The sequence below is a fragment of the Varanus komodoensis genome, unplaced genomic scaffold, assembly GCF_004798865.1.
Source record: "Varanus komodoensis strain SLA01 unplaced genomic scaffold, ASM479886v1 scaffold44_3, whole genome shotgun sequence".
Lineage (NCBI taxonomy): Eukaryota > Metazoa > Chordata > Lepidosauria > Squamata > Varanidae > Varanus > Varanus komodoensis.
Window position 1 is genome coordinate 5,982,659 of NW_025336010.1, and position 26,316 is coordinate 6,008,974.

General features: G+C 38.8%; 1 protein-coding gene across 1 annotated transcript in view; it reads right to left on the bottom strand.

The window, feature by feature from the left end:
- The window catches only part of FBXW11 (F-box and WD repeat domain containing 11), a 73,492-nt gene that overhangs the window by 31,661 nt on the left and 15,515 nt on the right, over positions 1-26,316 (bottom strand). The window contains exon 2 of the mRNA XM_044444198.1: positions 10,725-10,826. Within this exon, the coding sequence (XP_044300133.1) occupies positions 10,725-10,826 (102 nt within the window). The remainder of the gene's footprint in view (positions 1-10,724; positions 10,827-26,316) is intronic.

The window sequence follows — 26,316 nt, forward strand, 5'->3', positions numbered from 1 at the left end:
TTAAATAGGAAAAGGTCTGATTATGATAATGGAATAATATCCAACTCCTCCACATACTTCCAGACAACACATTTATCTGCTTGGAACCAAAACTAATCAAGCATATCATCTTTTCTATGTGTGGGGCCACCAACAACTGGAGATGCCCACACAGTTGCCATGAAGTTCTCAGTTGACACTCCAGGGTTATCAGGACCCAGTCCACTGTTTATCAGTCAAAATAATATAACCTTCTCAGCGATTTAGCTAAATGCTATTTCCATATTCAACTACAAATCTCTCTGTTTCTGATGGAACTATGAAACCATGTACTACGAATATAAAACCTAGATGGGGGAAGGGGAGAGGGAGAAATGGCAAAAACATTCTGTGAAGAATGTGTGCATATTGTGTGGGATCTTAACACAATCAATAAAATGAAGGCCTATGGCAAATTAGTGGCATTGAGTGCAGCTGATGAATAAAGAAAGCCATGGCACACATCATCTGGTGCAAGCAGGCAAAAGCACTCTTTACCATAAATGCAAAATAGCACTTCTTGCTTGAACAATGTGCCATCATTATGGACATTTGAAACATTTCAAATTGCAGGATTTTGAAGCATTCAAATGCCAGTTTTCAAGTAATTTTCTGGAAAGTGGTCACCCACGTCCTGCTTACCAGTACTCCTTGCCTGCCATCCTTCCCACCACCAAAACTTTCCTCTACCTTGTTCTCCCTTTCTCTAGTAACCTCCTCTGCCCCACTCCCTCCATGCCCCAATACCATATATATTCAAGTTGAATGCTGTTGCTACATTTGAGTGTGCATAGCATTATATACACGTGGGAGTGACACCTTCTTATGAAACACATAATGTCCTTCTCGGCCACTGGGACTGAAATCCTGCAAACATACCCTCTTTCCAGTGAATGGACATCATATAGGCCAAATGCATGCACAACTGGATTCTCTTTCATTCATTGGGCCAGTTGCCTTGCTCTCTGGCTGCTCCCCAAAGATTGCAGGAAAGAGGCAAGATGTATTGCAAGATTTGTTTTCTATTCCTTTAGATCACAACTCACTAATGTAAGTTCACAAAGGTGGGTGGGTAAGGATTTTCTAAGGACTCCTATCTGATCAACATTTACAAAGCTAGGGTCTATAAGCTGCCTAGTTAATTAGGGTAGAACTGTCTCCAGTTCTGCATTTTTAATATAATACTTTTCATAAATTTGTAAGTTACAATGAATGGATGCAAACACAGTATTAGGCAAGTCTGACAGTTTCAAAGTTTAATTAATGCTTTTTAGGTGATTATTGCTAGCAAAGTATTCAAAAGCATGTGTGTTACTGAAAGAAATCTTATGTCTCAGTGTGAAACAGAACTAATAAGTACTGGAAGTGAAACAGAACATACTTCTGCAACCTCAGTGGAAGAAAGCTGTACTCTGTTGTTAGAACATTATGCACTAAATTTATTAGGATTTCAACAGTTTTCAGAACTCTCATTTTGCTTTTTTTCTTCAATTTAAAGAATGTAAATGAAGCATATCCTATTGACTTGGTTTACATGATTAAAATAATCTATGGTGATTTACATAAATTGTTCCAGCCACTGTGGACAACTTCAATCATGGTGTGCTGCTAGGTATGATTTTTGTAATCACTCCCTGGGCACAATTTGCCATGTAATACAAAGCTCAGCAGTATGGCTTGCTAGAAGCTGGCTGACAGGTTGCTTCCCCTTCCAACAAGCTATGGTGCCCAGTTTCTGATGACAGGACAAGCTCTGCCTCTGCTCGAGCAATTATGTTAATTGAGCCTAGCATGTGTCTTCAATTAAATAAGCCAGCATGGCTTAAATAAGTCTCCATGGCTTATTTTAATTGTGCAAATGATTTCAATACCTTTATATTTTACAGGTATTCCAATTTTAAATACCTGTAAAATAACATATAAATTGTATGCATTCTTCCCACAAATATGTACTGAAACTAAAAAATAACACAGGGTACCTCTTTTACTAGTGTTATTTATGAAACACAAGTAAAATATGCACCCTAAATTAGATCACTCTTTAGGGATTGCATTTCCCAATGCAAACTGAAGAATGTCCAGTACAAGTTACCTTTAGCAAAATTAGCAAAATCCACATTAAAAAATTTCTGGAATACAAAATTTCCTAAAAGTCTTGCTTCATTTCTTATAACAATACTTATTCATAAAATGAGGGGTAAAACTGCGCCACTTCAACTTCTGCCACTTGTTGTTTCCCCATCAAAATATTATACATTATGCTCAGAGTGCAATGAAAACATAATATTGGAAAATGTTTAGATAGTAGCCCTGAATGCCAAAATTTTATACAAGGTACAGCACTGCACACTACACAACACAGATTGCCATTTCAGAAGCTCCCATAATAATCCACTTTCTGCTTTCCAATGTTGTTGCTTGCTACCACATCCTATCAAATATACAAATGCCAAGTTGTAGGGTATAACTGTAAGAAACAGAATCTGAGCATTTCACAAAGGCATTATACCGTATACTGTAATAATTCCAATATCATTTGTATAGCAGTTTCCTCAGTCTTTTAATCAGTGAAATTTAAAAAAAAAGTTGCTCCACCATGATTTAAGGAATAAACATTTCAAAAAGGGTTAGAAGCAGGGGAAAAGCTTTTAAGAAAGTGAATCTTGCTGTTCTTTAAAGTTCTCTCATGTGCAGGGGCAAGTGGGGTAGGGAAAGAGAATCCAAGCATCATGTTCAAATACAGATTCTCTGCTGTTAAAAGAGTGATATACATGCTTAACAATCCATTTGTATGTAATATAATAGAAAGAAAGATGTGGAAATTTCCTACAAGTTTTACTCTCAGTCTTTATAGCAAATTTCCAGTTTGTATGCTTTTCCTAGTATCAAGAGGCAAAAGTTCTCTTAAGAATTATAAGCAGCGAGTCAATTAAAGTAACAAAAATCCTCCAAAGAGATGAAATGCTTTTAGCCATCTATATTAAACCACATAGATAGAATTAAATAATTTTATATATCTTCAGACAAGTTTCCAAAAGCTTATGAGAGGTCTGTTACATATAGCAAACACTACTTCAGATACATCAGATTTGGAATGAAAATAGGAGAGCAAGACTGGAGTGTGTGCTTTCTACATACAGCACCTCATGCATTTTCACTATAGGTACAAACAAGCCATCTCAGCAGCTGCAAAACAGAGATGGTAAAGAGACCTAAAGTCTTTGTATCAACACACTCTCTTCAACCACAATTCCACTTTCTAGTTTGTTACATCTGAAGCACAACCCTCCACCTAAGGCATCATGCATGGAACTGTTTTGTTGTCTCTACAAGCTGAAAGTCTGTGGTCATTACTGAGCTTCATGGCCTAGTGAGGATTTAATCCCATATTTCCCAGTCTAAGTCTACCACACTTTCAATACCAAAGTCCAGGAGGAGAGACTCTTGGGCCAAATAGCTATGTTGCTTCACTCCCTCCACCCCATTTTTCCCAACCACCAATCATACAGCATTTTTCTTCTTTTTGTACAATTTTTTCCTATTCTGAAAGGTCAAAATACTTTCCCTAATGCTTTTGGCTTGCAGTTCATCTGAAGCTAAAACAGGCTGGAATTTTTGGCTCATCCCTTTTTGCCCTGCCCACCGCAGGAATGCAGGCCCCAAGAATTTCCCCAAAAGGGAACACAGCCCTCAGGCTTGAAAGAGGTTCCACACTCCTGTCATAGAGGCTAAAAAGAATGCAGTACATGAAAGCTGACCTTATTCCAAAAGGGATTTCTTTCTTAATTATCTACTATCTAAGCTTGGTTTTATCATGCTCAATTGTACACACCTTGAGCTCAAGTTTGAATAAAAGAAGCCAAGAACTGAATCAACACAAAAACACTGTGACATCTATGTAGCAGTGTAGAAATATTACACTCAGAGGTGGGGGAAAGATCACTGCTTTGGGAGAAGGAGGTAGCATGTACATCACATGGGAACAAAGAAGCAGGAACAAGGTCCTAAAAAACCTATCTATGTCAGTCCAAACATGCACACAGATGTGGAAGGCATCACAGCAGGCAGATCAGCAGGGTGCCTTAATGCACTTTGTACAAAATAGTCTATAGCATTGTGGGGGTTTTTTCCCATTCTCTGGAGGGCAATATTCAAAAGTTGTCACTGGCTTTTAATGGGGGGAGGACAGTTTTAATTATCTCACAATATACTAGGATCACATGGTTGAATGTATGATAAATTATGTTAAGTTTAAATACTGTGCTTGAATGTCATTTGAGCAAGCTAGCATTTATACAAGAATGTCTTCTGTTTCCTAATGACAATAATCATCTGGATATGAACTGTCTAGAAATTATTTATATATGTAATAGCAAAAGTCCCAAACACAGGAGGACACACAAATCCTACCCTTTCCCCACTAACCAAATGGGACAACATCTAGTAAACACTGAAACAGAAGCTGACCTATTTTTTCAAGCAATTACTATGACAAATGTAGGTCAACAGAGCACCAAGTAAGCTTGCAAGGTAGAATAGCAGGTTATCACACATCAGTGCCCAACGTCACTCTGGCATATATTTCTAAACCAAGGATAAAAGCAGCTCTTTTCTTTAGATCTAAGTTTCATAATGACATCCTGTTTAAAACATTTGACTATTAAAAATATTTAGCACTAGGGTATCAGGTAGAATGAAGAATTACAAAGCTCACATAATTCCTACCCAGTGGGATTTATAATGTAAGTTTGAAGCAGGACAAAAGAGAATGGGCAATCCTCAATTAGAAGGCACTGGGACAAAGAACGTTCTTGGGAAAGGAAGGCAATGTGAAAGTAGTGCAGACTTAGAAAGTATTTACAGAAATAGGTTTTCTAATGGTGAAATCCCATGCAGGAATCATTCTGCAATTCTGGTAATGCATGATATCACAGTTCACCAAATATTTACCTTCCCCACTTTAGATACCAGATCAGTCTAGCAAATAAAGAGAAAGCCACTTCCCTGTCTGCCTCCTGGCCCAAATTATTCCACACAAAAGGAATGCAACTCCACATTTATCTCTCTAGTCCACCCCTGATCTATTCTCCATACTGGTCACTTTCCAGTAATGCTGGGATAGTGGGGGTGGGGAAGAACCAGGTCAGTTTTAAGGATGCCCCTTTTTCTAAGTACTACTGTGTCTTTTCTTTTTTTCCTTTTCAGAAAGGAAAAAGAATTTCTGTCCATTGCAGAGTAAATCCAGTGATTGCAAAAGAGGGGGTGGGTAAACGTTTCACAACATCAATAAAACTAAGAACACTAGTTTTCCAACCTTTAAAGTTTCACCAAATAGAGGGAGGCACCCTAAAGACATCTGACAATATCTATCAACCACATAACTAGGGAGAGAAAGGGGGTTAACTATGTGAAAAAGCTCCTTCCAAATTAAATGCAACTCTGTGGAAAAATGGTTGAAGTAAAATGTGCTATATTTACTTGCCAGATCTCTCCCTCCCTCCTCCGCTTTCTGATACATGTACACACACACACACACGCATACCACAGAAGGGATGAAATGTAATTATAAATCCACTTTCTGGCACAACCATCAATCAATTTAAATACCAGTTGCAAGTACATGTAAAATTACATTTCTGTCTTTCACATATGCACATAGAGGCAGGCACAGAGATTCAAAAGCACTTGAAGTGGCACATGTGAAAACTATCCAAGAGAAGAAATCTTTCATTAATCAAATGAGGGTGCTGCTTGGTGAAAAAAGGAGGTAGTACATAAAGCTGGCAGCTGACAAGTTTTTATAGAAATGAAGGTTAAAGGGACAGGCACCAGTTTCTGGAGATGAATAGGAATATTGACCAAGTTTGCATGTAATGGCAACCCATAGTTTCATGCACAAATAACTCAACAGTCTGGCTTCAGATGTTATGCTCTAAAACCTGCAAAAGAATTGACTATGGGTTGTAGAGTAAAAGCAGAAGAGGCAGGCATACTACTGATAGCGCATCTGTTCTCTCTCACTTGTGCATGGCAACTCATTGCTGTTTAAACCCTTTGGCTCATGAAGTCCTGAGCACAGAACCTTAAAGCACCATTGCAATTAATGTCTTCACTTGAGGTAAAAACCAAACCGAGCTCCAGAAGCCAAAACGACCCCCATGATGAAAGTAGACAGGCCAGTAAAATGAATGGGGGAGAGGAGTACATCTTTGCAAAGCTGCCTTCAATTAAAAGGGCTAGGAGCATGGAAGAAATACAGAACTAGTAGCAAATCCAGTGCAGAGATTAATGGGTTGAGAACAGAACTGGAGACAGAACCAGAGACAGGATTATAGGTGGTTATAAATCTAAAGTCCTAAAAGGCTTGGGATGAAATACCTTAAGGATTGCTTCTCCCCATACCAAACTGCCCATGAATTAAAGCCATCCATTGAGGCCTTTCTCCAAGTTTCTTTGGTAAGAAAACTGCACTATGAAGGCACAGGGAGGAGGGCTTTTCTGTAGTAATACAAATGCTATGGAATGCCCTCCCCAGGGGAGTTTCCATTGGTGCCAATGCCATACTCCCAGGCACCATTGCCAAGAAACTTCATTTACAGGCTAATGCTGAGTTATGGTTTATAACTCAGTTATTTTTTCCCTCTTAATTTTAGATGGTGCTTCTTGCCTTTTATTATGTAAGTGAAGGGCATGATGAAATTTCAGCCAACAGAATCTGACACATTTGATTACAATAGCCAGCAACCCTGACATAAAACTATTCCCTAGTTAGGTGCTGTAGTATTCCCCATTGCAAATAACAAGCAAGAGAACAGCAAATTTTCCGTTAGCCACCTAGCTATTCATGTCTCTCATCACAGACCAACTGAAATATGAGAATGTGAAGGTGTCATGCATCAATTCAGTCCCACTAGCCCAGTATTATATCCTCGATTAGAAGCAGCTCTCCAGGGTTGCAGGCAACTGCATTTATCACCTCCACTGCTTGACATCCTTTTTCAAACTTAGATGCCAGAGACAGAGGTCTGCACAAGCTTATAGCAGTAGTACAACTAAATTTTCAAATCAAACACTGAAGAATTTAATGAGAAATGGAAATTCTATTATATCTAGTATAGTTAATAAGATGTAAAAGGAAGCCTGTTAAAACATTGCTGAAGATTTATAATTGATTTGAAGTGACTGGAAAATTTGTCGGTATAGTCATTCTTTTTTTGAACTTCAACAAAATATTGATTGACAAAAAGACAGAAATTTTTGGTCTCTTTGAAAATTTGCAGGTTATGAATGTATTGGTTATACTGGTTTAAAATCCCTTGGTGATTTTATTTCACTTTTCTTCTTATATTCCTTCTCTTTCTGTATCTTATCTGTTTTAAGAAACCAAAATTTAAAAAAAAAAATCAAACCAAACACATTTAGTACTTCTCTCAATCACTGATGGGGTTCTGACAACATAACCCATGATAACTTCAAGGTGAAGTTTGAGTTGAATATATACTATCACTGACCCATGAACTGTTGTTGAAACACCAACAAAAGGAAGAGAATGAATTGGACTGTTGGGTTCAGACAGCACAACAGCCCATTTTTGACTAACCACCCATGGTTCAACGAGAAGCCACCCTCAACCCATATGCTATACTTGAGTGTAGATTATCATATTGCCTGAACTAAGTCCCTTAAAGACAGCCTTGGCTCTTTTCTTAGTGATGCACTCGTGTGCTAGTGCTTTCTGAGTTTTGCTTTTGGAAAAAAGTAAAAGGAACACTCTTGACCTTAAAATTACACATGCAGCAACACAGTGCTATCCCCATCTGGCTCCCCCTCTTTTCTGCAGCATGACAAAGATAGTCCAGATGACAAAGATAGTTATGGCAGAGGCAGCCACATTAATGCTGTGCCACAGCAACAGAGCACAGTGCTACAGCGACAGCTAGCCCTGGCACCAGATCGCTGACAGCACAGAAATGAAAAAATAAATCAGGGGCAAGGGTCCTGCCACTGGATTAAGTAAGGTTGGTATCGGCTACGTATTTATGTAATTGCCTTTCTGCTGATATCTACCATACCTTCCTATGGCAGTGAAGAACTCTACCTGGTTGTTCCCATCTCGTATCAGTCCACAAATCCTGTGGATGACCCCAAGTGCTTCTGTTATGTAACAGTCCTGCCACATTCACTTTTACCATGCTACTTCATTTTTATAAACATTTGTCATATTCTGAAAACAGTGTGGCCCTCCAGATGTTTCTGGGCTGCAACTTCCCTCAGCATACTCTCCTTTAGCTATGGCTGATAGGCCTTGCAATCCAGAAACATCTGGCCACATTTCCCGTCCCTGCCTTAAAAACAAAATGCTCACTATTAAGCCCTTCAACCTTATTAGGCAGATGATTCATTTCATTTTCCCCTTTTATTTTTCCTCCCATTCTGTTGTATTCTTGTAGGAGCAATGTCAATTGCATCTAATATTCTAAAAACAGATGTATCTGTTGATATACATAAAACTGGACTAACAGTTCCTGTGTATTTATCCATTTTGAAGCAACTCTTAATCATGCATTTGTCTTTTTCATTGCAATAGTACATGCAGTTGTTACTGTCATTTCATACCGTGATCACGTATTCTCTCTTTCACATAGTTAAACTGGATGAAAAATTCAATGTGTGGGGTGAGGGGGTTGGAAGGATTTACAAATAAATGAATTTTATCAAGCATTCTTCTTTCCCATCCAGTTTGGAAAACTTGCTCCCATCTGCTTTGAATACTAAGCAGATTTCAGATGACATCACTGAGTATTTTGATGTCATCTGAAAAGGTTGGCCTGCTCTACATAGCATTTGTATCTGACTCACACTGGAAAAAAGACGGAAACCTTTTGATGCTACGCCACAGAGAATGACACCATAAAACCTCTAATTCTGTAGATTTCAGTCAAGTGACAGCCTCTGGCTTATCTTTCTATCAGAGAGCCCTATTAGTTTCCCGTTATCATGTTCAGGTATCATTTCTGCAATACGAATATCACACAAACTCACAGATAAGTCTGATGATGAAAGCTAAAAGATACAAAGCTAACAATGAGAATTAAGAAAATAATTTACAAAGGAGGCCAAAAATGGAAGACTGATTTCCGTGCATATACTCTCACACTGCCAAACAAATTCTGCACTGTCATCTACTGCATGCCAAACATGCTAACAATAGAGTCACAGAGTTTTAACATATCCACAGTTCTTTCAAGGACAGACTTATGCATTTTCATGTAGTGAAATCTGGCATGCTTATCCCAAAGTGAGAACTCAATGAAATGACCATATGTATTCTACAATTCAGTTTTTGAAGCCTGATGAATTTATGTTGGTCAGGGGAGCTGCGTATGTGAAAAACCCACATACATGAGTAAAAGAAGTCTTCAAAGATTTGGCCATGGGGATGAATGAAAAATAATTATCTCATGGAAATAACTGTGCTAGTCAACACCAAAACTGAAACTTAGATTTCCATTTACATTGTAATTTCCAGTACCATTTACAGGGTAATAGAATTATACCATTGTAAGTTCTCCCTTTAGGTATCTGGCAACTTTATGAACTGATGTTTAACAGGGATTCATTTCAACCACTAGGTCCTGACTCGTGTCATTATGACTGTATTTCATATAATATGTCATATAATTGCTGATATACCATGGTTAGCACAAGAACTATATAGCTTTAGTGTTCCTAGAAAAAATGAACTTGTGTACTTTCCGGAGATAAGGCAGTTTCACATTTAAACCATAAAGTTCTATGTACAAAGCAAAAATGCAATCTCAATATAACAAAGAATGGATGATGAGCATTCATGATGTAACATTCATGATTTAACTGAGACAGACTGCAGCAAGAACAGCATCACCATGGGATAATTTTTCTGTACTGTGACTGGTCATTTTAACATTTTTGAAAGAGATTAATTCAAAGTAGAAAATGTGTAGAAGGAAATATATTGCGTTTGTACGTAATATCATAAAAGACTTTGCTCAGCTATTCTGCCAAATAACATCCTCAGATATTAAGACTATATTTACCACCGTATACTACCTATACAACAGTTACAGAATTTACAAGTGTTAGTAAACAGAGCTAGCAACATTGTTATTTGCAAATATTTTTACAATTCTTAGGAAAAAAGAGAAAGAAATGAATGTATCTATTTGAAAGAACCTCAGATTCATCAACAAGTTTCCATGCTAATACCACTGCAATAATTTAAAGATCTCCTTATGCCTTGTCTCTAAAAGTTGCTACAACCTTCCCAAGAACGTTTGGTGTGAACCTTAAAAAAGCACATCCCTGTCCAAGTAGAATTAAGCTGACTCATAAATTTGTTTGCTTATTTACATTGAAGGAGTTTGATACTACCCTTCATAAATTATTCCAGTGATTTTAAGTGTATCAACTCAAATGAAAACAGGCAACATGCAACCCTTATTTGCATCGCAACTTGAAAAAAAAACAGGTAGAGTAAAATGCTTGCCACTTTCAAATTAGAATGGTTGGATTCAGTCAGAGCCCTCTTAAGGAGGACTCTTACACACTCTAATGAGGATCATACAGAAAACATTTAGGAGACTATACAGTTTCATTTGAATCCAGAGATTTTAACAATGACCACAGCATACGCATAACACATTTACAACAAGAAAGAAGAAAGGCACCTGGAGACATCTGACACTGGGCATGCTCTGCAGGCATCTCAGTGCGCACATGCTCTCTACCAGGTTGGAGCAGCCTAGCCACAAAGACCTTGGCACAGAACACTGCAGGATGACAAAAAGGAAGGAAGAGAAGAAGCAGTTAGATGCCACAAGTTACTGAATGCAGGTAACTTATTAGTATGTTAAAATGGATATGTAATTAACCAATGGTCAACAACCAACAACATCAAATCCCACACTTAACTGCTTGACAAGATCATCAGTGGCTCAATCCACTAAGTACTATTACTGCATACATAACCTACAAATTCTGAACTACATTTTAGATTGGATCTAGATTAAGTTAGTCATACATAAATCCTGTTGAGATCAATGGAACTTCAGTAAATCATGACCAGCCATTCACATTAATTTCAAGTGGACCCAGCTGCAACCATCTTGGTCTACATGCAGTCCAGTGGAGATTGCTGCAAAATACAGATTGCCAAGTAGTAGTTCTTAGTGGACTGTATTCCAAATGATCTAGTAGCCCCTCCCTGGTCTAACCTTTTCACTATTAGTAAACTCAGAAAGGAAATAAGTGGGAACTATGCATTGCTAAGTGGAGCCCCAAATGCCCCTTGAATGCCAATTAGTTTTATATACAAAGCCACCCAAAAAAAGCAGGCCTGGTACTCATATATAAGTTAGAGATTTGACTGAGTATTTTCATGTATAACTTTCTTTCTACTAATTTATGTTTCTAATAAAAAAAACTCTTAATGCAATATGTATCAACTCAGCATTAAATCCGCTTATTTATATGCAACTGTTTCTAATGATACACTCCAAATCTCATATTTCACTATGAATGAAAGCAGAATGAATACTGTAAGCATTTATGATCAGCCTATGACAAAGGCTCTCTGTTAATATGGGAAGAAAGGTGCTAAAAATGACACCTGTGAACTATCTATGCTGGATTCCTCTTTGTTTGAGGAAGTATTCCATTAGAAAATAGCGGTTTGTCAACAAGTGACAATGAGGACAAGAAATAATTTAACGACCTATGTTGTACAGACTCCCTATCAATTGTAAATGGGCAAACAATGTAACAACATTGGTAATAATACTTAACCAACCAATATAAGTCATACTAAGTTACATTCCTCTTACTATTCAATATCTACAAAAGATGGTTATTGACATTCTAGACCATCTATTGCCACATTAAAAAGAGGCAGGTTAAGGATCTGTGATCATCCAAGATCATCAAACCAAAACACTTTAAAGCAGCCTTCTCCAACCTTGTACGTTCCAGACATGTTAGGATCCCAGAATTCCCAGTCAATGGCCCTGCTGGATGGAAATTCTGAGTGTTGCAGTCCTAATGTCTCCGAAGACCACCAGCTTGGGCAAGGCTGCTTTAAAGTGTTTAAATGGTTCATCAGCTTCCCAATTAACCTAAAGACAAAAATTATTTAATTGTAAGCAGCAAGTAAGCTGCTAAGCTACATTCACTCACACTATATTTAGGGTTTACTATACCTCTACAATGAAGGAATATCTAAAAGTTAGGCCTTAGTAAAACTGTAATACAAACTACTTTATGCTGCGTTGAAAGGACAGCAACATGTCCAATGCAATGTTTGCTTTGCAAAATGCTGATCAGTCTATCATAAGCTGCTTCCAAATGCTCCTTGAAACTCAAAATCAGTTTGATGTACTGCAAAGGCAAGGATTGTCGTTTGAGAAGCACAAGTCTAAAGCTGTACTGTCAACAAACTAGACCAAAAGTTCTCTGGGATTAATCCCAAAGATGACATGGCTGTAATTCTCAGCATGAACGCACTAAATGCCTGAATTCTGCCTAAAGCCTTAGAGAACCACTTTCAAGCAGAATCAATGAGCTGACTCCATATAAAGATTTATATCAATAGTTGGTATGTGTTAGATGTACATAGTAGATAGCATCTAGATGTGACCTTCAACCAACAGAAGAGCTCCTTTTCTTTGCAGGAGGGACCAAGATCCATCAGAGACTGCCCAATAAATGGCCTGAATACTGATGTTTACTAATACCTGCCTTCTACTTCTGCCCCCTGAACCATGTTTTAAGCTGTTCCAAAGCATCCCATGATGCCCCAGATCAGCCCCGGGGGGGGGGGGGGGTGTTGGCCATAGGGTGAAAAGGGAAAAAATAAAATTATTTTATTGCCATGAACAGATTTCCTGATATTTCAATGTTATTTAGCTTTGACTCATGTATCAACTACTGAATCATGTCACCTTGTATTTCAATCTAAGGCCACAATGCAAATTGTCACACAGGCCTTCCATCACTACTATTGGCCTATTAATGAATACACAACTGGACAAGAGCTTCAGAAACAAAACCCATTCTTTAAGTCCATGCACAACTTTGGGCATGTCCTCAAAAATGTAAGAAAGAAGTCATGCAACTTCTTTATACTTAAAGGAAACTGCATCCTAAATAGCAGAATTTAATTTCTGGAAGAACCAAGCATAGCATTTTTTAAATTTCAGTGTTCTACAGAATACACTTTGTGATGGTTCCAAGGCAAATATGCTTACAATAAACAGCATCATTCACCTATCTATCCCTCCCCCAATTAAATCAGATCACAGTGGGCCACAAAACAAAGGTAGTACTTGCACAGATGTCAAGGCAAGAAAGTCAACCCAAACACTTCAAGGGAAAGTAAAAAGGACACCACAGCACCCCTGCCAGGATTACAGATCAATCTGTCCTGAGAAGAAATGCCTTCCCAGACCAAAAAATGGCAGCCAGCTAGCACATATGTATTAATGCAAGCTGCTACTGGCATAAATTTCACTTTCATGTCTAATATAGAGAATTGGTGCTTCACTGTGCTTCTAAGTATTCTTGAAAACAACTTCACTCCTCACTTCATATTTCTTTTACTGTGCAAGCAAAAACAGACTAGTTTGCCTAGATAAATTTGAACTGAATTGCAGGAATTAAAAACATCAGAGAAAACATGCATAGGTTAAGTAGTTCTAAAGCATTAAATCATATCATTATGCCACATTTAAGGAACATGTTAAGGTTTTGAACATGTGGCCACAGGAATTGAAGAATTAGTGATTGCCACAAAATGGACTTGGTTCAATGTGGTGAAATATTAACACAAATTGATACTTTCTTATCAATGCTGAACATCACACAAGTTCTCATTTTCTGTAAAAGTCAGAATGGAAAAGCAAAGTAGTAAGGACAGACGGGTTATGCTTAGCTCTACTTTCTAATGATTAACCAAGAGTCTCTGAAAACTTTCACGCTAGCTTCCTTCTGCATCTTTTTTAGATTTGTTTCGTTCCATTGTAACATGCCCTGTACATTTTAGGGATATGTACAAAACTGCTTAGCAACCCTTTCATTGAACAGATCCCTAGAGAATCTTAGTACACTGTTAAAACTGTGCAGGAATTAATTTCATTGGACAGGAGATAAAATCATTCAAATAAAAGATGGAATCTTGTGTGTTGATGAAATACACAGATGTTAGTTCACTTCTATTAGAATTATGCAAGGGGTGTGTGTGTGTGTGCACGCGCGCACGTGTGTGTAAAAAAGTATTTGTGATTTGCAACATGGTGTCATGTATTATAATACAAATTATTCTGCAGTATCCAATGCTGTCTTGTGTACCAATGGGGCCAACCTCCAACACAGCAAGGAAACACTTCCTAAAACAAAACTTGTTTCCAGAATAGAACAGGTATGGGGATATAGCAGACAAAAACTGCACCGCTCTGTTGTGTTTCAGAAATGGGACTTTCAGCTCATTTCTGAAGTTGCTCTCAATGGTGCTAGCTTCCAGTTGTGCAGGTGGTGAACTCCAATGACACAGAAGAATCCGGGGAAGTACAAGAGCGGCCTTGGATATTGCCCATTATTAGTACTACATAGTGCGATCACAGTAAGAGTAACAAACAAAAGATGCAGGTGCTTACCTAGAGGACATTGCAAGCTATGCTTTCTACACACTTAAGGTCAGTGTTCCTGTCAAATAAGCTTCTTATTTGACAGGCAACGGAAAGACAAAGGGTGCAGGGAATGCAGAAGGCTAACTTTCCCAAACAAAAATCACTTTGAAAATGAGCTAAAATTGTTGGATTACATATGCTGCATCACCATCACTCTGGTCTTTTTAAAAGGCCTGTATGTGTCATTTCATGTCTGTGAGAAAAACTGCTTCCCTTTCAGGTTTTACCTGCTTATGCTCGGTAATTGAATGGAGTTATCCGCACCACAACTATAGTTACCAAGCTATTTTGGATTACAAAAACATGGTGATGTTATAGGGTAAGAAAACTACTTCTGAAACTTTGCACTCTAGAAATTAGAGTGTCAGAAGCTAAGAGCCTCACCAAAGGTCTTATAAAATTATAAGAAATACCAATCAAATCCTTTTTCAATAGTATGCCAAAAAGGATTTGGACAGGAGCAAAGGGTTCTCTTTTCAGGTGGAAATACATGCAAACTTTCCTTCACCGTACATTAAAAAAAGTCCAGTGCACAGTGATAAAACATGCTTAGTTCCACTGCTTTTGTTGTAATATTTCAAGTTATTTATTGTTTTACACTGTTTTATAGTGCTTTTATATTGTATTGCATGCTTTTAAAATGTAAATCACTTGGAAATCCTGGGATGCCAAGCAATGCAGGCATAGCTTAAATAATATAACATAAAGAATAAAATGAAGGGTCTTAACTCTTGGCACAGCTAGGATTGACCCTTAGCAATAGGAATGGGACTGCACTTGGAGGCAGGAGGAACCCAGCAAAGGACAGAGACTCACAGATGGAGTTTGCACCAGTTCCCTGGAATTTTAGGTGCCCCCCCCACATTTATTACAACTGTCTCACTGAAAAGGAGTATGTCCTTGTTAGAATTTCTAATTGCCTCTCAAGACTAGTCTTCCAAAGGCACAATTTAAAGGCTTTTAAAACAGGAGTAGGGGGCCAGCCATACATGCCTCAGGACAGAGGGCCAGAGCCAGGTTGCCACTTTATCTCTTAGAGACCTTAATGGAGGACCACTGGATAGGGCTTCAGACAATGATCTTATCACATAAGCAACTTCATCAGGGCATAAGTGGTCCTTCAAATAATGTGGATCCAAGCCATTTAAGCCATTAAGTGTCAAAACCAGTATTTTGAATTCAGCCCAGAAGCAGACCCACAACTAGTGCAGCTGGTACAATATGATTCGATTGTTTAGGACCAACAAGGACCCAATTGGCCACAGTTTTCATCAGCTGAAATGCCCAAGCTATCTTCAAAGGCACATACAGCTTTCCATGGTAGTTCAACCTGGATATAACTAGGCAACAGGAACAGAGGATATGTCTACTTTCCCTAGATAGGGTTGCAGTTGACATCCCAATCAAAGTCAGTGAAATACATTCCTGCAAACCTGTTTTAATCACAAAAACAGGCCTCAATGCATGAATGAAAAGTTTCTAAATAACCAGTATCCTTCTTCCAAGGCTCCCTGGATTTGAGAGTTACTCCAGAATCCTACATAAGAATAAAAAATTAGACAAAGGGGGGATAAATATTTTATCCCTGATGGCAGAGCCCAAGTTTGGCTTGTTCAGAAGAAAGTTAACAACCAGCTCTTTTAGTTTTTTATTATTATCAAATACAATCATTCTACAAGATCAACAATGTGATAGTACACTTGATAAAAGCATTATATATTCGCATTTCTAAACTTATCTCCTTTTTTAGATAAATGATCATACTTTATCTAATAAATTCTGAACATTTTAAACATCTTCATGGTGGTAGGCACCATTTCCACCCACAAACAAGCACTTATCATTTCTGAAATCCAGTATCTCGCCATACCTTGGCAACTTAAAGTATGTGTAACAGTAGGAAAAGGCCATGACCTAGCAAAATCCATCTCAGACTCTTTTGAAAACATGGCATCCAAATCAAAATGGATGAGTTATTTTAACCACAAAATGCAGGCAAATAGTGGGGTGAGGATTTTACAACATGCATTCCATGATCAGCTTCGATATAGCTCTACTGGACAACAGTAGATGCATCACTGCCACAAAACAGGCCCCAAAGTGGACTCTTCCTTTGTGCAGTTGTATTTGCTGTGGGTTTTTCACTACTTGCTCTTCATTTGTCAAGACAACTATATCATTGCCTCCAGCTCTTCCAAACAACAATGTGCTGACTTGGCTTTAATACTTGGTTGGCACTAGTCAACATCTCCCTTGCCTGCTACGTTAACATCCTGAAATGTTTTCAAAACCATGCCAGTTTCAAAATCTTAATCTTGGAGAATGGTGGGCTGTTGTTGGACAAAAAGTCTTAAGAGCCTTTGATCTTGTAGACCATGGGTCCTCACACTATGTCCCATGGGCCAGATCTGGCCCGCCTCAGAGGTTTTGGACTTGCCACACATGTGCCCATGCCTGCCGCTGCCCACCTCGTCCCACGCGTGCCTGCCACCACCTTGCCCCGTGTGCGGGGAGGCGGCGACTTGCTCATGCGTAGATCATTTTGGACTCACTCGGAGAAAACAATTTCCAAGCGAGCATGCTGCTGCCTCACACGCCTGCCGCTGCCTCGCCACGTGCCCCCACCTTGCCTCCCCTCACCGTGCGCACTCCCGCCCCCACCCTGCTCCCTCACCAGCCCACACACATCGCCAGCACCGCCTTGCTGGCCCATGCCTACCATCGGGACCTTTCAACTGGCCCCTTGCTGAAAAAGTTTGAGGACCCCTGTTGTACTTAGTTTAGCAGTTCTTTGAGTCCTATTCTTGGCTCCCCACATCACCTTCTATTGAACCCCCTTCAACTGCAAGGCCCCTGTCACAGGGAAAGAAGCAGGATGTAATCCTAGCAAGGATTACTACAGCTGATGGCGTGCTTCATAAGGAATGAGAGAAGCAATACCTAGGAGGCAAATACCAATTCTACCTAGCCTTTAGTGGCTCAGGGCAATTTTAATCAGGCTGGGGCAAAAAGGAAAGACCTGCCGAGTATGTCACTAATAAGGGTGGAGAGGGGAGGAATGAGATACAAAAGTTTCCATATCACAGTGCTGGATATTGCATCCAGCATATGTGCATGTATTTATACACAAAGCTATGCCTACACATGTGCTCTGTGCAACTATAAACTCCTGACTGCTAAATAAAGTCAGTATTATTATGGAACTGACCACTGGTGGAGGGAGGATTTATAAACCTCAATCTCCTGCACCTGAAGTGACCCATAACAATTAAGAACATCAGAAAACCTTGGAAAAACAGCAGCACACACACACACACACACACACACACACACACACAACACCTTAACCTAATTCAGCAAAAGCAGTTTTATTCAACTAATTAGCGTGGGATAGTATGTTTCTGGAACCAGACAGAGTGCCTACCTCCATCTAGTGCAAGGATGCAGAAGCAAATGCTAAATCCATCCCATCTATCCCATCCAAATGCTAAATCCATCCCATACTATGGTGCCAATTTTATCCTCCAGGGTTTCCAGAAAGAATATTCCCATTTCCCTTGGTTCCCTCCCATTTCCCTCAGCCACCACGCATGAGGTAACTTTCCAGCTACTATATACTATCCCTTCCCATTCTAAAAAGTTGAATTGTCTCTACTCATGCCTATTTTCTGACAAAAGGAGCTTTAAACTAGAGTATGCTTGTAATTTTGCCCCCACACCTTTGCTTTTGGTCCCAATGAGCACTGGAATGTGCCCCCAAAAGCTGCTCCAAATGAAATTCAGACCCTGGGCTGAAAGAGAAGTAGCAAAGTAGCTTTGTATACATATAGAAGCACATTCACTCTGCCAGTTATGCCTTATTGTACCCATTTAAGATGTTTATTTTCATATGCTGAACTGTCATGGAACTGCAGATTATGATTTATAGGCATGCAGTTTTCAGGCCACAAAGGACACCAAGGGGAAAATGACGGGTGAAGAACAATTTACTTCTTCAAAGTAGAGCTGTCATTCCAAATAGTGGAAAACTGCCCATCTACATTTAATGCACATGGTGGGAGAGTTTCCTGGATGGTAATTTAATGCTGAAGTGAGATTCATTTAAATGTCAGTAAGTAGAAGTGTGTCCTCATGAATCTCCTCTTGAGCTGTGAATTTGTCAGTTTAGCTAACATTTCTGGGGCCTGCTCAATAATGTACGAGAGGGGGAAATGACTTGTTTTTCCATCTTATTTACTTAGGTTTCAACCCCACCCAATCCCTTGTGTTGATGGAACAGCAGATCCCCAGTTCTATGCAAACATGACCACTGGCAGTATTGAAATGTTAAAACTAGGGACTCCAACAGGACTCATTATAACCCCCCCCCCCCCCCACACACACACACAATTCATGACCAGGCACTGCAGCAAAATAAAATGGAAGCTGTGCATGCTTCCCATATTGCCATTTAATCCTTCCTCTCAGTCCCTGAAAATCACTTGTGCTCTGCACACAGATGGCTTAGCAAGAAACAGAAGGGAAAGGCCTGGTGTGACTTTGGGAGGCAGACTTGCCACTCTCCCCGTGTTCCATTGCATGCTCATGCCAGGGATCAACCTCTGTTGAGCCCTGACAGAATCCTGAGTGTTCAGACACTGGACCCGCAATGCAGATGGACCACACTACTTGAACAGTGTTGCAAGTGTTATATATTCCCAAAAAGTACTTGGTGTGTTTACATCAAATGGAAAGACAAGATACAGGAACAGAGCATTTACATTCTAATAACAGACACAGAGTCATTTATTTATCAATCCAGCACCTTAGTCCTGTTACAATAAAACCATCTTGATACCTCTGCTGTATGCAACAGGATAGCACATGTATATTTCTAAGCCACTTAGAACATCAAAATACCTCTAAAGTATGTAAAGAGATATTCTAAAGAGATCCAACGGTCAAAATCTCTGCAAATATTGCATATAATATTAAACCATACTTGAGAGTTAAAAGAACATGCCTAGCACTTTCCTGGGTTCACATACTCCCCTCCTCTACTGGAACTCAATGAGATTTTGGAAGTTTTAACTTCCATTTAGATTGTCACAAGATTACTGTGTTATTCAAACACAAACTGTGGTTACTGGAAACAGGCCACCTTGAAGATGGCTTAATTTCACTAATCATGCTTAAGAGTAGATACAGTTTAAGTTTTCAGACAACATGCTAAACTGCATTTAAACAAACATGAAAGCTTTCCTATCTCCTCCATGAAGATGTACTAAAAAAGAGGGGAAGGGGAGTACAAGAGCCAAGGGAAAGGGTCTTGTAATGTAAAACAGTTTAGCGTTATGTCCAAATGAAGGCATTATTTGCTTTCCTTTGAAATATGTAAGAACTAAAAAAAAGTCATGGGAAACAATTTACACTTTCTGCTGCAAATAAGTAATTATGAAAGCTTCTAGACCGGTTAGGTAACCTGGTAGTCTCCAGATGTTTTGGACAAGTCCAAACTAGTCCCCTGGCAGATGAGGGATTACTAAAGTTGAAATTCAAAAATATCTGGAGAACTCCAGTCTGCCTACCCCTTTTCTAGATCAAGTAGGTATTTTAAGAAGTATTTCAAGGACAGTCCAGAATGTCGACAAGCAACAATATTAGAAGCAATATTCCAGGAAACAATGAGTCTAGCTTCCATTTGTGTATGTCTCTATCATACCCTTCAACTGTAAGATACCCTGCTATGCTTTTTAAGGACCTTTCTATTAGCAGCCATTCTATGTGGTTGGGATGGGCAACTTGTCTTCCTCCAGCTATTTTGGCCTGTAACTTGGACCTACTCTGCAAAGTCAATGGTGAGCAATAACAGAAGTTATAAGCCAAAATATCTAGAGGGGCCACTATTCCTGCTATAGGGGTGTCACTAATTCATAATAACATAGTCATCAATGCAATACTATCTTGCTTTCAGCACCTATGCTTCATGCAGTGCAAATCCAAGATAACAATGGGAGAAAAATCCACCATAAGGAAGATACAAAATATGTCACCCCAAGCACAATGGAAAATCTATTCCATTCATTCGAGGAAGCACATTGTATCTTTACTTCCCAAAATAGTCAATAACCAATTCAGTAATATTTCAAACGCAATATTCAACTGCCATCCAGTGACAAGAAATGCATGACAGGTTTGCACATGATGCTAACCCATGCATCATTTAATGTTCAGTTTGCTGAGTTTTGGGTTATTGTGATGTGAGAACCCAGCTTCACTAACAAGGCACCAAAAAAAACATAGCTACTCTAAATGTCAATGCCACAGTGATGCAAGGGCATTTGGGATACATGGAGAGAGGCAGAAAAGGAGAAGAGAAACAACCAACTCAGGACTGAGAAAACAAAGCCTAATTTTTTTCAAGCATCTGCCAGACAAACCCTGGGTAGTACACCAAAACATCCAGGATGGCTTACACAATTCTATTTTACTCTCACAAGTCTCGTGAAGTAGGTTAGGCTGAAAGTCATTGGCTGGCCCAAAATCATCAAGTGAGCTTTCATGGCTGAATGGATTGCCACAATCTAGCCACTGTGCCACACTTGCTATTACCTGGTTCACATGTGAATGCCTGAGTGCACAGGGAAAAGTCATGCATATACAGAATACACTTCCTTAAGGCAGGTTTCCTGAGTTCCATGGGTCAGCTAATCCATTTGTTTAATCCCAGGTCAAACGCCTCACTAAAGCAGGAGATCAAATTTGGAAAGCAAATGGGGTGTGCACATGAGGGAAGAGTTTCTGCCCCCAGCTGAGCTTACATTTCATTATCAGCACTTGGCTGAAGAGACCACTGTCCTAAACAAACAGACTGAAGGGATATGAGCCATGAGAAGTTTGGCACATTAGCACCCAACCCTTTGCTCTAAAAGTTAGATGTCTATTATCTGAATGTCTGGATGGGGCAAAACAAAGTTTAAACAGGATGGACCTGCCACTATCATGTCTGAGATGGTCCTAACCCCAGACTGAACAGTGTGTTTTTTCACAATGTGTCTCCTGATATATCCTATAACAGAGTAGAGAAAGTCATACACAAGGAAGAAGCTATAGTCACACAACCTAAGCTTCAGATAAGGAAAAATGTCCATAAGATGTTGCAACAGTGCAACTTCCATCAGCACTCACCACAGGCTTTGCTTGCTGGGGCAAATGGAAATTGTAGGCTACCAACATCCAGAGAACCACACATTCCCCACCTCTGATCCAGGTTCGCATATGGCAGCAGGGTCCTCAAGGCAAGACAGCCATCCCAATCCCAGACAGCATGGTAAGCATCCTAAGAGCAGCCCCTGGCCATTCCTCTGCTTTAATGTTTACAGTAAGAATGTGAAATGATTCAACTTGTGCAAATAATCGTAATCTTATTTGTTAGTATACAGGGTAACAATAAATGTGATATAACACTGTCAAGAAATAACACTGCTCATAGCCTTCAGGGAACACGTGCAAAAACAGCTTATTTTCAAAATGGAAGGATGTTTCCCTGATTGGAAAGTTTAAAAAAAAAACCTTACTGCTGTTTAACTGGCATGTATGCATCTGCAGCCTCAAATTTTTAATAGTGCTAATTCCATCCAATTTAAAATCTACTCCAGAAGAAAAACAACTCTTAACTGGGCAAAGCAAAATTTTACTCCAAGCTATTAGATGCTTCCTGAAACAACAACAGTGATACTTCACATGCATTGTGTTGCTGCAATTGTGCCCAGACGACACTCCTTTAAGAGAGACACTTATCTCTTACAGCAATTGAGGCAGGGAGAGATGATGAGAGGACAGCTTGACAAATGATTTCATGGCAGCAGCAAGGTTCAAACTAGGTAAGTTTCTGAAGCATAGCTTGACATCTTATAAAATAAGCAGAATCAGAACTAGCTCTTTAAGAAATGAAGAAATCCACTGCACGTGTGACATTCAGTAACATGTTCATCTTCTGGAAAAAAGAATCAGCAAGTCCGTGTTGAGACAGTCTTTTTAAAGAAAAAAAATTGCAAGTGCAATCTATAAAAGCAGATCTATTCTCTGCTGAAGACTCCTATGCCTCCTTTCCAAATACTTGCTCTTGAGCACTGGGGTACCTGCTAGAATAATGTGGGAGGTGGTACTGGGGGCAGCAGGGCAATGAAGGCTGCCTCACCTCCTTCTTCCATTGGGTAGACTCTATGGATTCCAGTTCACTCATGAAAGGAACAAGCCCTTCCATATGCGAAGTATATGCCAAGAAATAGCTGATCCACAGATCTGCAAATCAATTGTTTGAGTTTAAGAAACCTGACCATATGAAAGGCTGCAAATGTTCAGGCAAAACCTGCTAAACAATAAAAATAAACTTTCAAAAGTGCCCCCTTCCTTCCTTAAGCAAATGCCAAGGCATAGAAACCTAGTTTCAATCCTCACTCTATGCAGGATAGTTGTCTGCAGTTCATAACATACATTTGACCACAATTGCATTATTATTATGAAGTGAAGGTCTTTATCATTTTGATCTTCCTTCAGCCTCCCCATATTATGCCAGTTTAACTTGAAAGATGGGGAATAATCGCTGATCAGAGTTTCTGTCCAGAAGCCAGATGAGTTGCCATTCTGGAAAAACAGCTCAAGGCATCTGGTTTCCAACAAATCTAGGAATGTAAAAAATAAATGATGACCTTTTAAAGAAAACTAATGAAACTGATGCATTCAAGCACATGAAGAACTCAAAGGCCCACAGTGAATTTAACATAATTCAGGGACAACAAAAATGCAAAAAAGACCTACTGTAAACACTGCTCATTCAGAAAAGAGCTTCCCAGTAATAAAAGTGACCTGGGTGTAGGCATTATTGCTAAAACAGGCATATTTGCAGAAGTTGTTGCAAGAACAAAATTCACAGCATGGCAGCCAGCACTGCCCATTCAATTAGTTTTTAGAACTTGTCTACAGAAATATAATTAGTAAGTGGCAACTTTTAGGTAGCCTTTCAAGTGATAATACAGAATGAGGAAATCACTGATTCAGCCATTTATCCTGCTCTAAGCCCCAAAGCATGGGATGGAATGACCCAGTTGAGTGCCTGTCCAACACAGGAATGGGGAAGTAGTTTTAATCTTTTAAAATGACCAGTAAAACTGCCAAATCTGAAAAATACTCTAAAAACTAAAATAAAAATCAAACCAATTTCTATAATACCATTTGAGATTTGTCAGCTTCTTCTGTACAGTATCCACAAGAGGTTTCAGCACAAAATAAACAACTCCTGTTCCCAATTCCCAGAAGGAAGTTGCAAAATATATTTCAAAAATCCCTAAGTGCAACCATCAGATGCTTAAAGTGCCTACCTAGTCTTCCAAATAATTTTGACAAGGCATCAGCAATGCTAAGTTGGAAAAGCAGATTCACTCAATTTGCCCCTTCATCAAAGGGAACTAGATGAATTAGTGTTCTTCAGTTTCAAACCAAAACCAATGGATATATGGAAGCCAGACCAGAAAAAGGAACTGTTTTGTAAACCAGAAGGTACTCTCTCAAGTCGCTGTTATTGCAGAGGTGTTCCACAGCTGTTCCTTGTAACAAAACACTTTCAGCAGAAGTAGTAAGGTTTGGCTTAGATATGGCAGAATTAATCTGTACTTTCTGGATGATAACCTGTTGCAGCAAGACAGAGTTTTATGGTACCATATGAACCTTTACTATTTTAGACTTTGGAATGTGCACCTGACTGTGGAGTGAGAAATGAATAATCACATTTGAGCCTAGAGTTTTGCAGATTTGACCACTTACATTTTGCATAAATAGGACCAAATTTTAACTGGTGTGTGAGACACATGAAAATTAAGAAGAGGGCTAATGAATAGCAGGACAATTATTAGAAATGTGGGCTAGCAATTATTTTGGATTTACAAGGCTATATTAAAGCAAATGTATGTGTCCACCAAGGATCAAATGCAGTGACTTCTGTTAAACAGGCCAACATTTTTTCACTCTTTTCAGCCTCCATTAGAGAATTCTGCAATGCACATTTCCATTTTTAAACTGAATACAAATTATCAGGTAAATTTGACAAAATTATCAATTATTTCTTAATGGCTACTACCAGGTAACAAGCTATACAAACTAGACTCATACCCAAAACTTTCAACATTCTTTTTAAAAATTGATTTGAATGACAATCCTACACTTATTAAATGGGAATAAAATTTATTGAGCTTGATGAGACTTACTTTTGAATAAAGGAGTAAGGACTGTATTACTAATTATAATACATAGGCATTTCAAAGATGTTTCCACTTTCCTTAGATCATATGCATCACACCCCAGTACTTCCAAGCCCTCACATTACACAATGCCATAAATCAAACATTTGTCAATTTTCCTTTGTCCCTTTAGGAAAAGAACCATACAGTCTATTGAGAACCTAGAACTGACTTTTCATTTCATCAGCAGTTTATTCAGAAATGTTATCCATCAGGAAAGGGCTATAGTGGATTAAATAAGTAGTAAGTCTGTACAATACAAAGTTTTGTGAACTTTATGCAGCAAAAAAATAAGTCAACCAAATAACACTATTTAGTACAGTGAATTTCTTACCTGAAACTCTGTTTCTGTGCTTCAGATCCACCAATCCAGAATGAATGGGAATTCGAATGGGGTTTCCTTTTCACACTTGTCTGTCAAAAGAGAGCAGCCAATCATCTTCAGCCTGGTGTATCTACTTCTTTTCTTGAACGAAATCCCAATATGCACTTCCTAATGCTGTTAGAAAGACAAGGAAACCTGTACAGCTAGCAGGGTTCCAGTAGTCATTAAAACAGATGGGTCACCGGATTGGTGGATCTAACACAAGAAACTAAATTAAAGACAAGAAATTGCACTTCTCCATGCCTGAATCAACCAATCCAGAGCAAGTGATCTTGACTACTCACTGCCCACATTAAACAGAAAAAACTATGACAACTCAAACATTATTTATAAGCCAAGGGAAGGCATTAGCTAAAGTTGTTCAAAGATTATATATGGATATGTTTCTCTTTAAAGTACAAGATATTATTTATTTATTTAAAACTTTTAAAGACCATTCCTCACCATGGTCTCAGGATGGTTTAACAATATGACAAAATAAAATAAAGCACAGGTACCAATAATTATTTTGTTGCAGGCACAGATTGGAGGCTCTGGCCAAAATCTAAAGAATTAATTTGCATCAGGATTTGGACCTGATTAGTGGGACTTCTGACTAGTTTTCTTTGAAGAACAGAACCCATGGTAAAAATCACAGAATATTTCCAAATTTTCTTTCACTTTCAAAAGAAGTCTCAAAGAACACCATAATGTTTGGCATTAAGTCCTAATGAAACCTACCAATTTTATCATTTTAAAAAATGTAAGCAATGATGAAAGAGAAAGCATGCACTTCTTAGCCAAAATAACCAAAGGCACCATTACTGGGGAAGAAAATAGTCCATTCACACTACCAGAGACTAAAGCAATGGAGGAAGAATCCTACTGAAATGTTCCTAGACTGAAGCAGGCTAGAACTTCAAGCTATGACTTTGAGAAATTA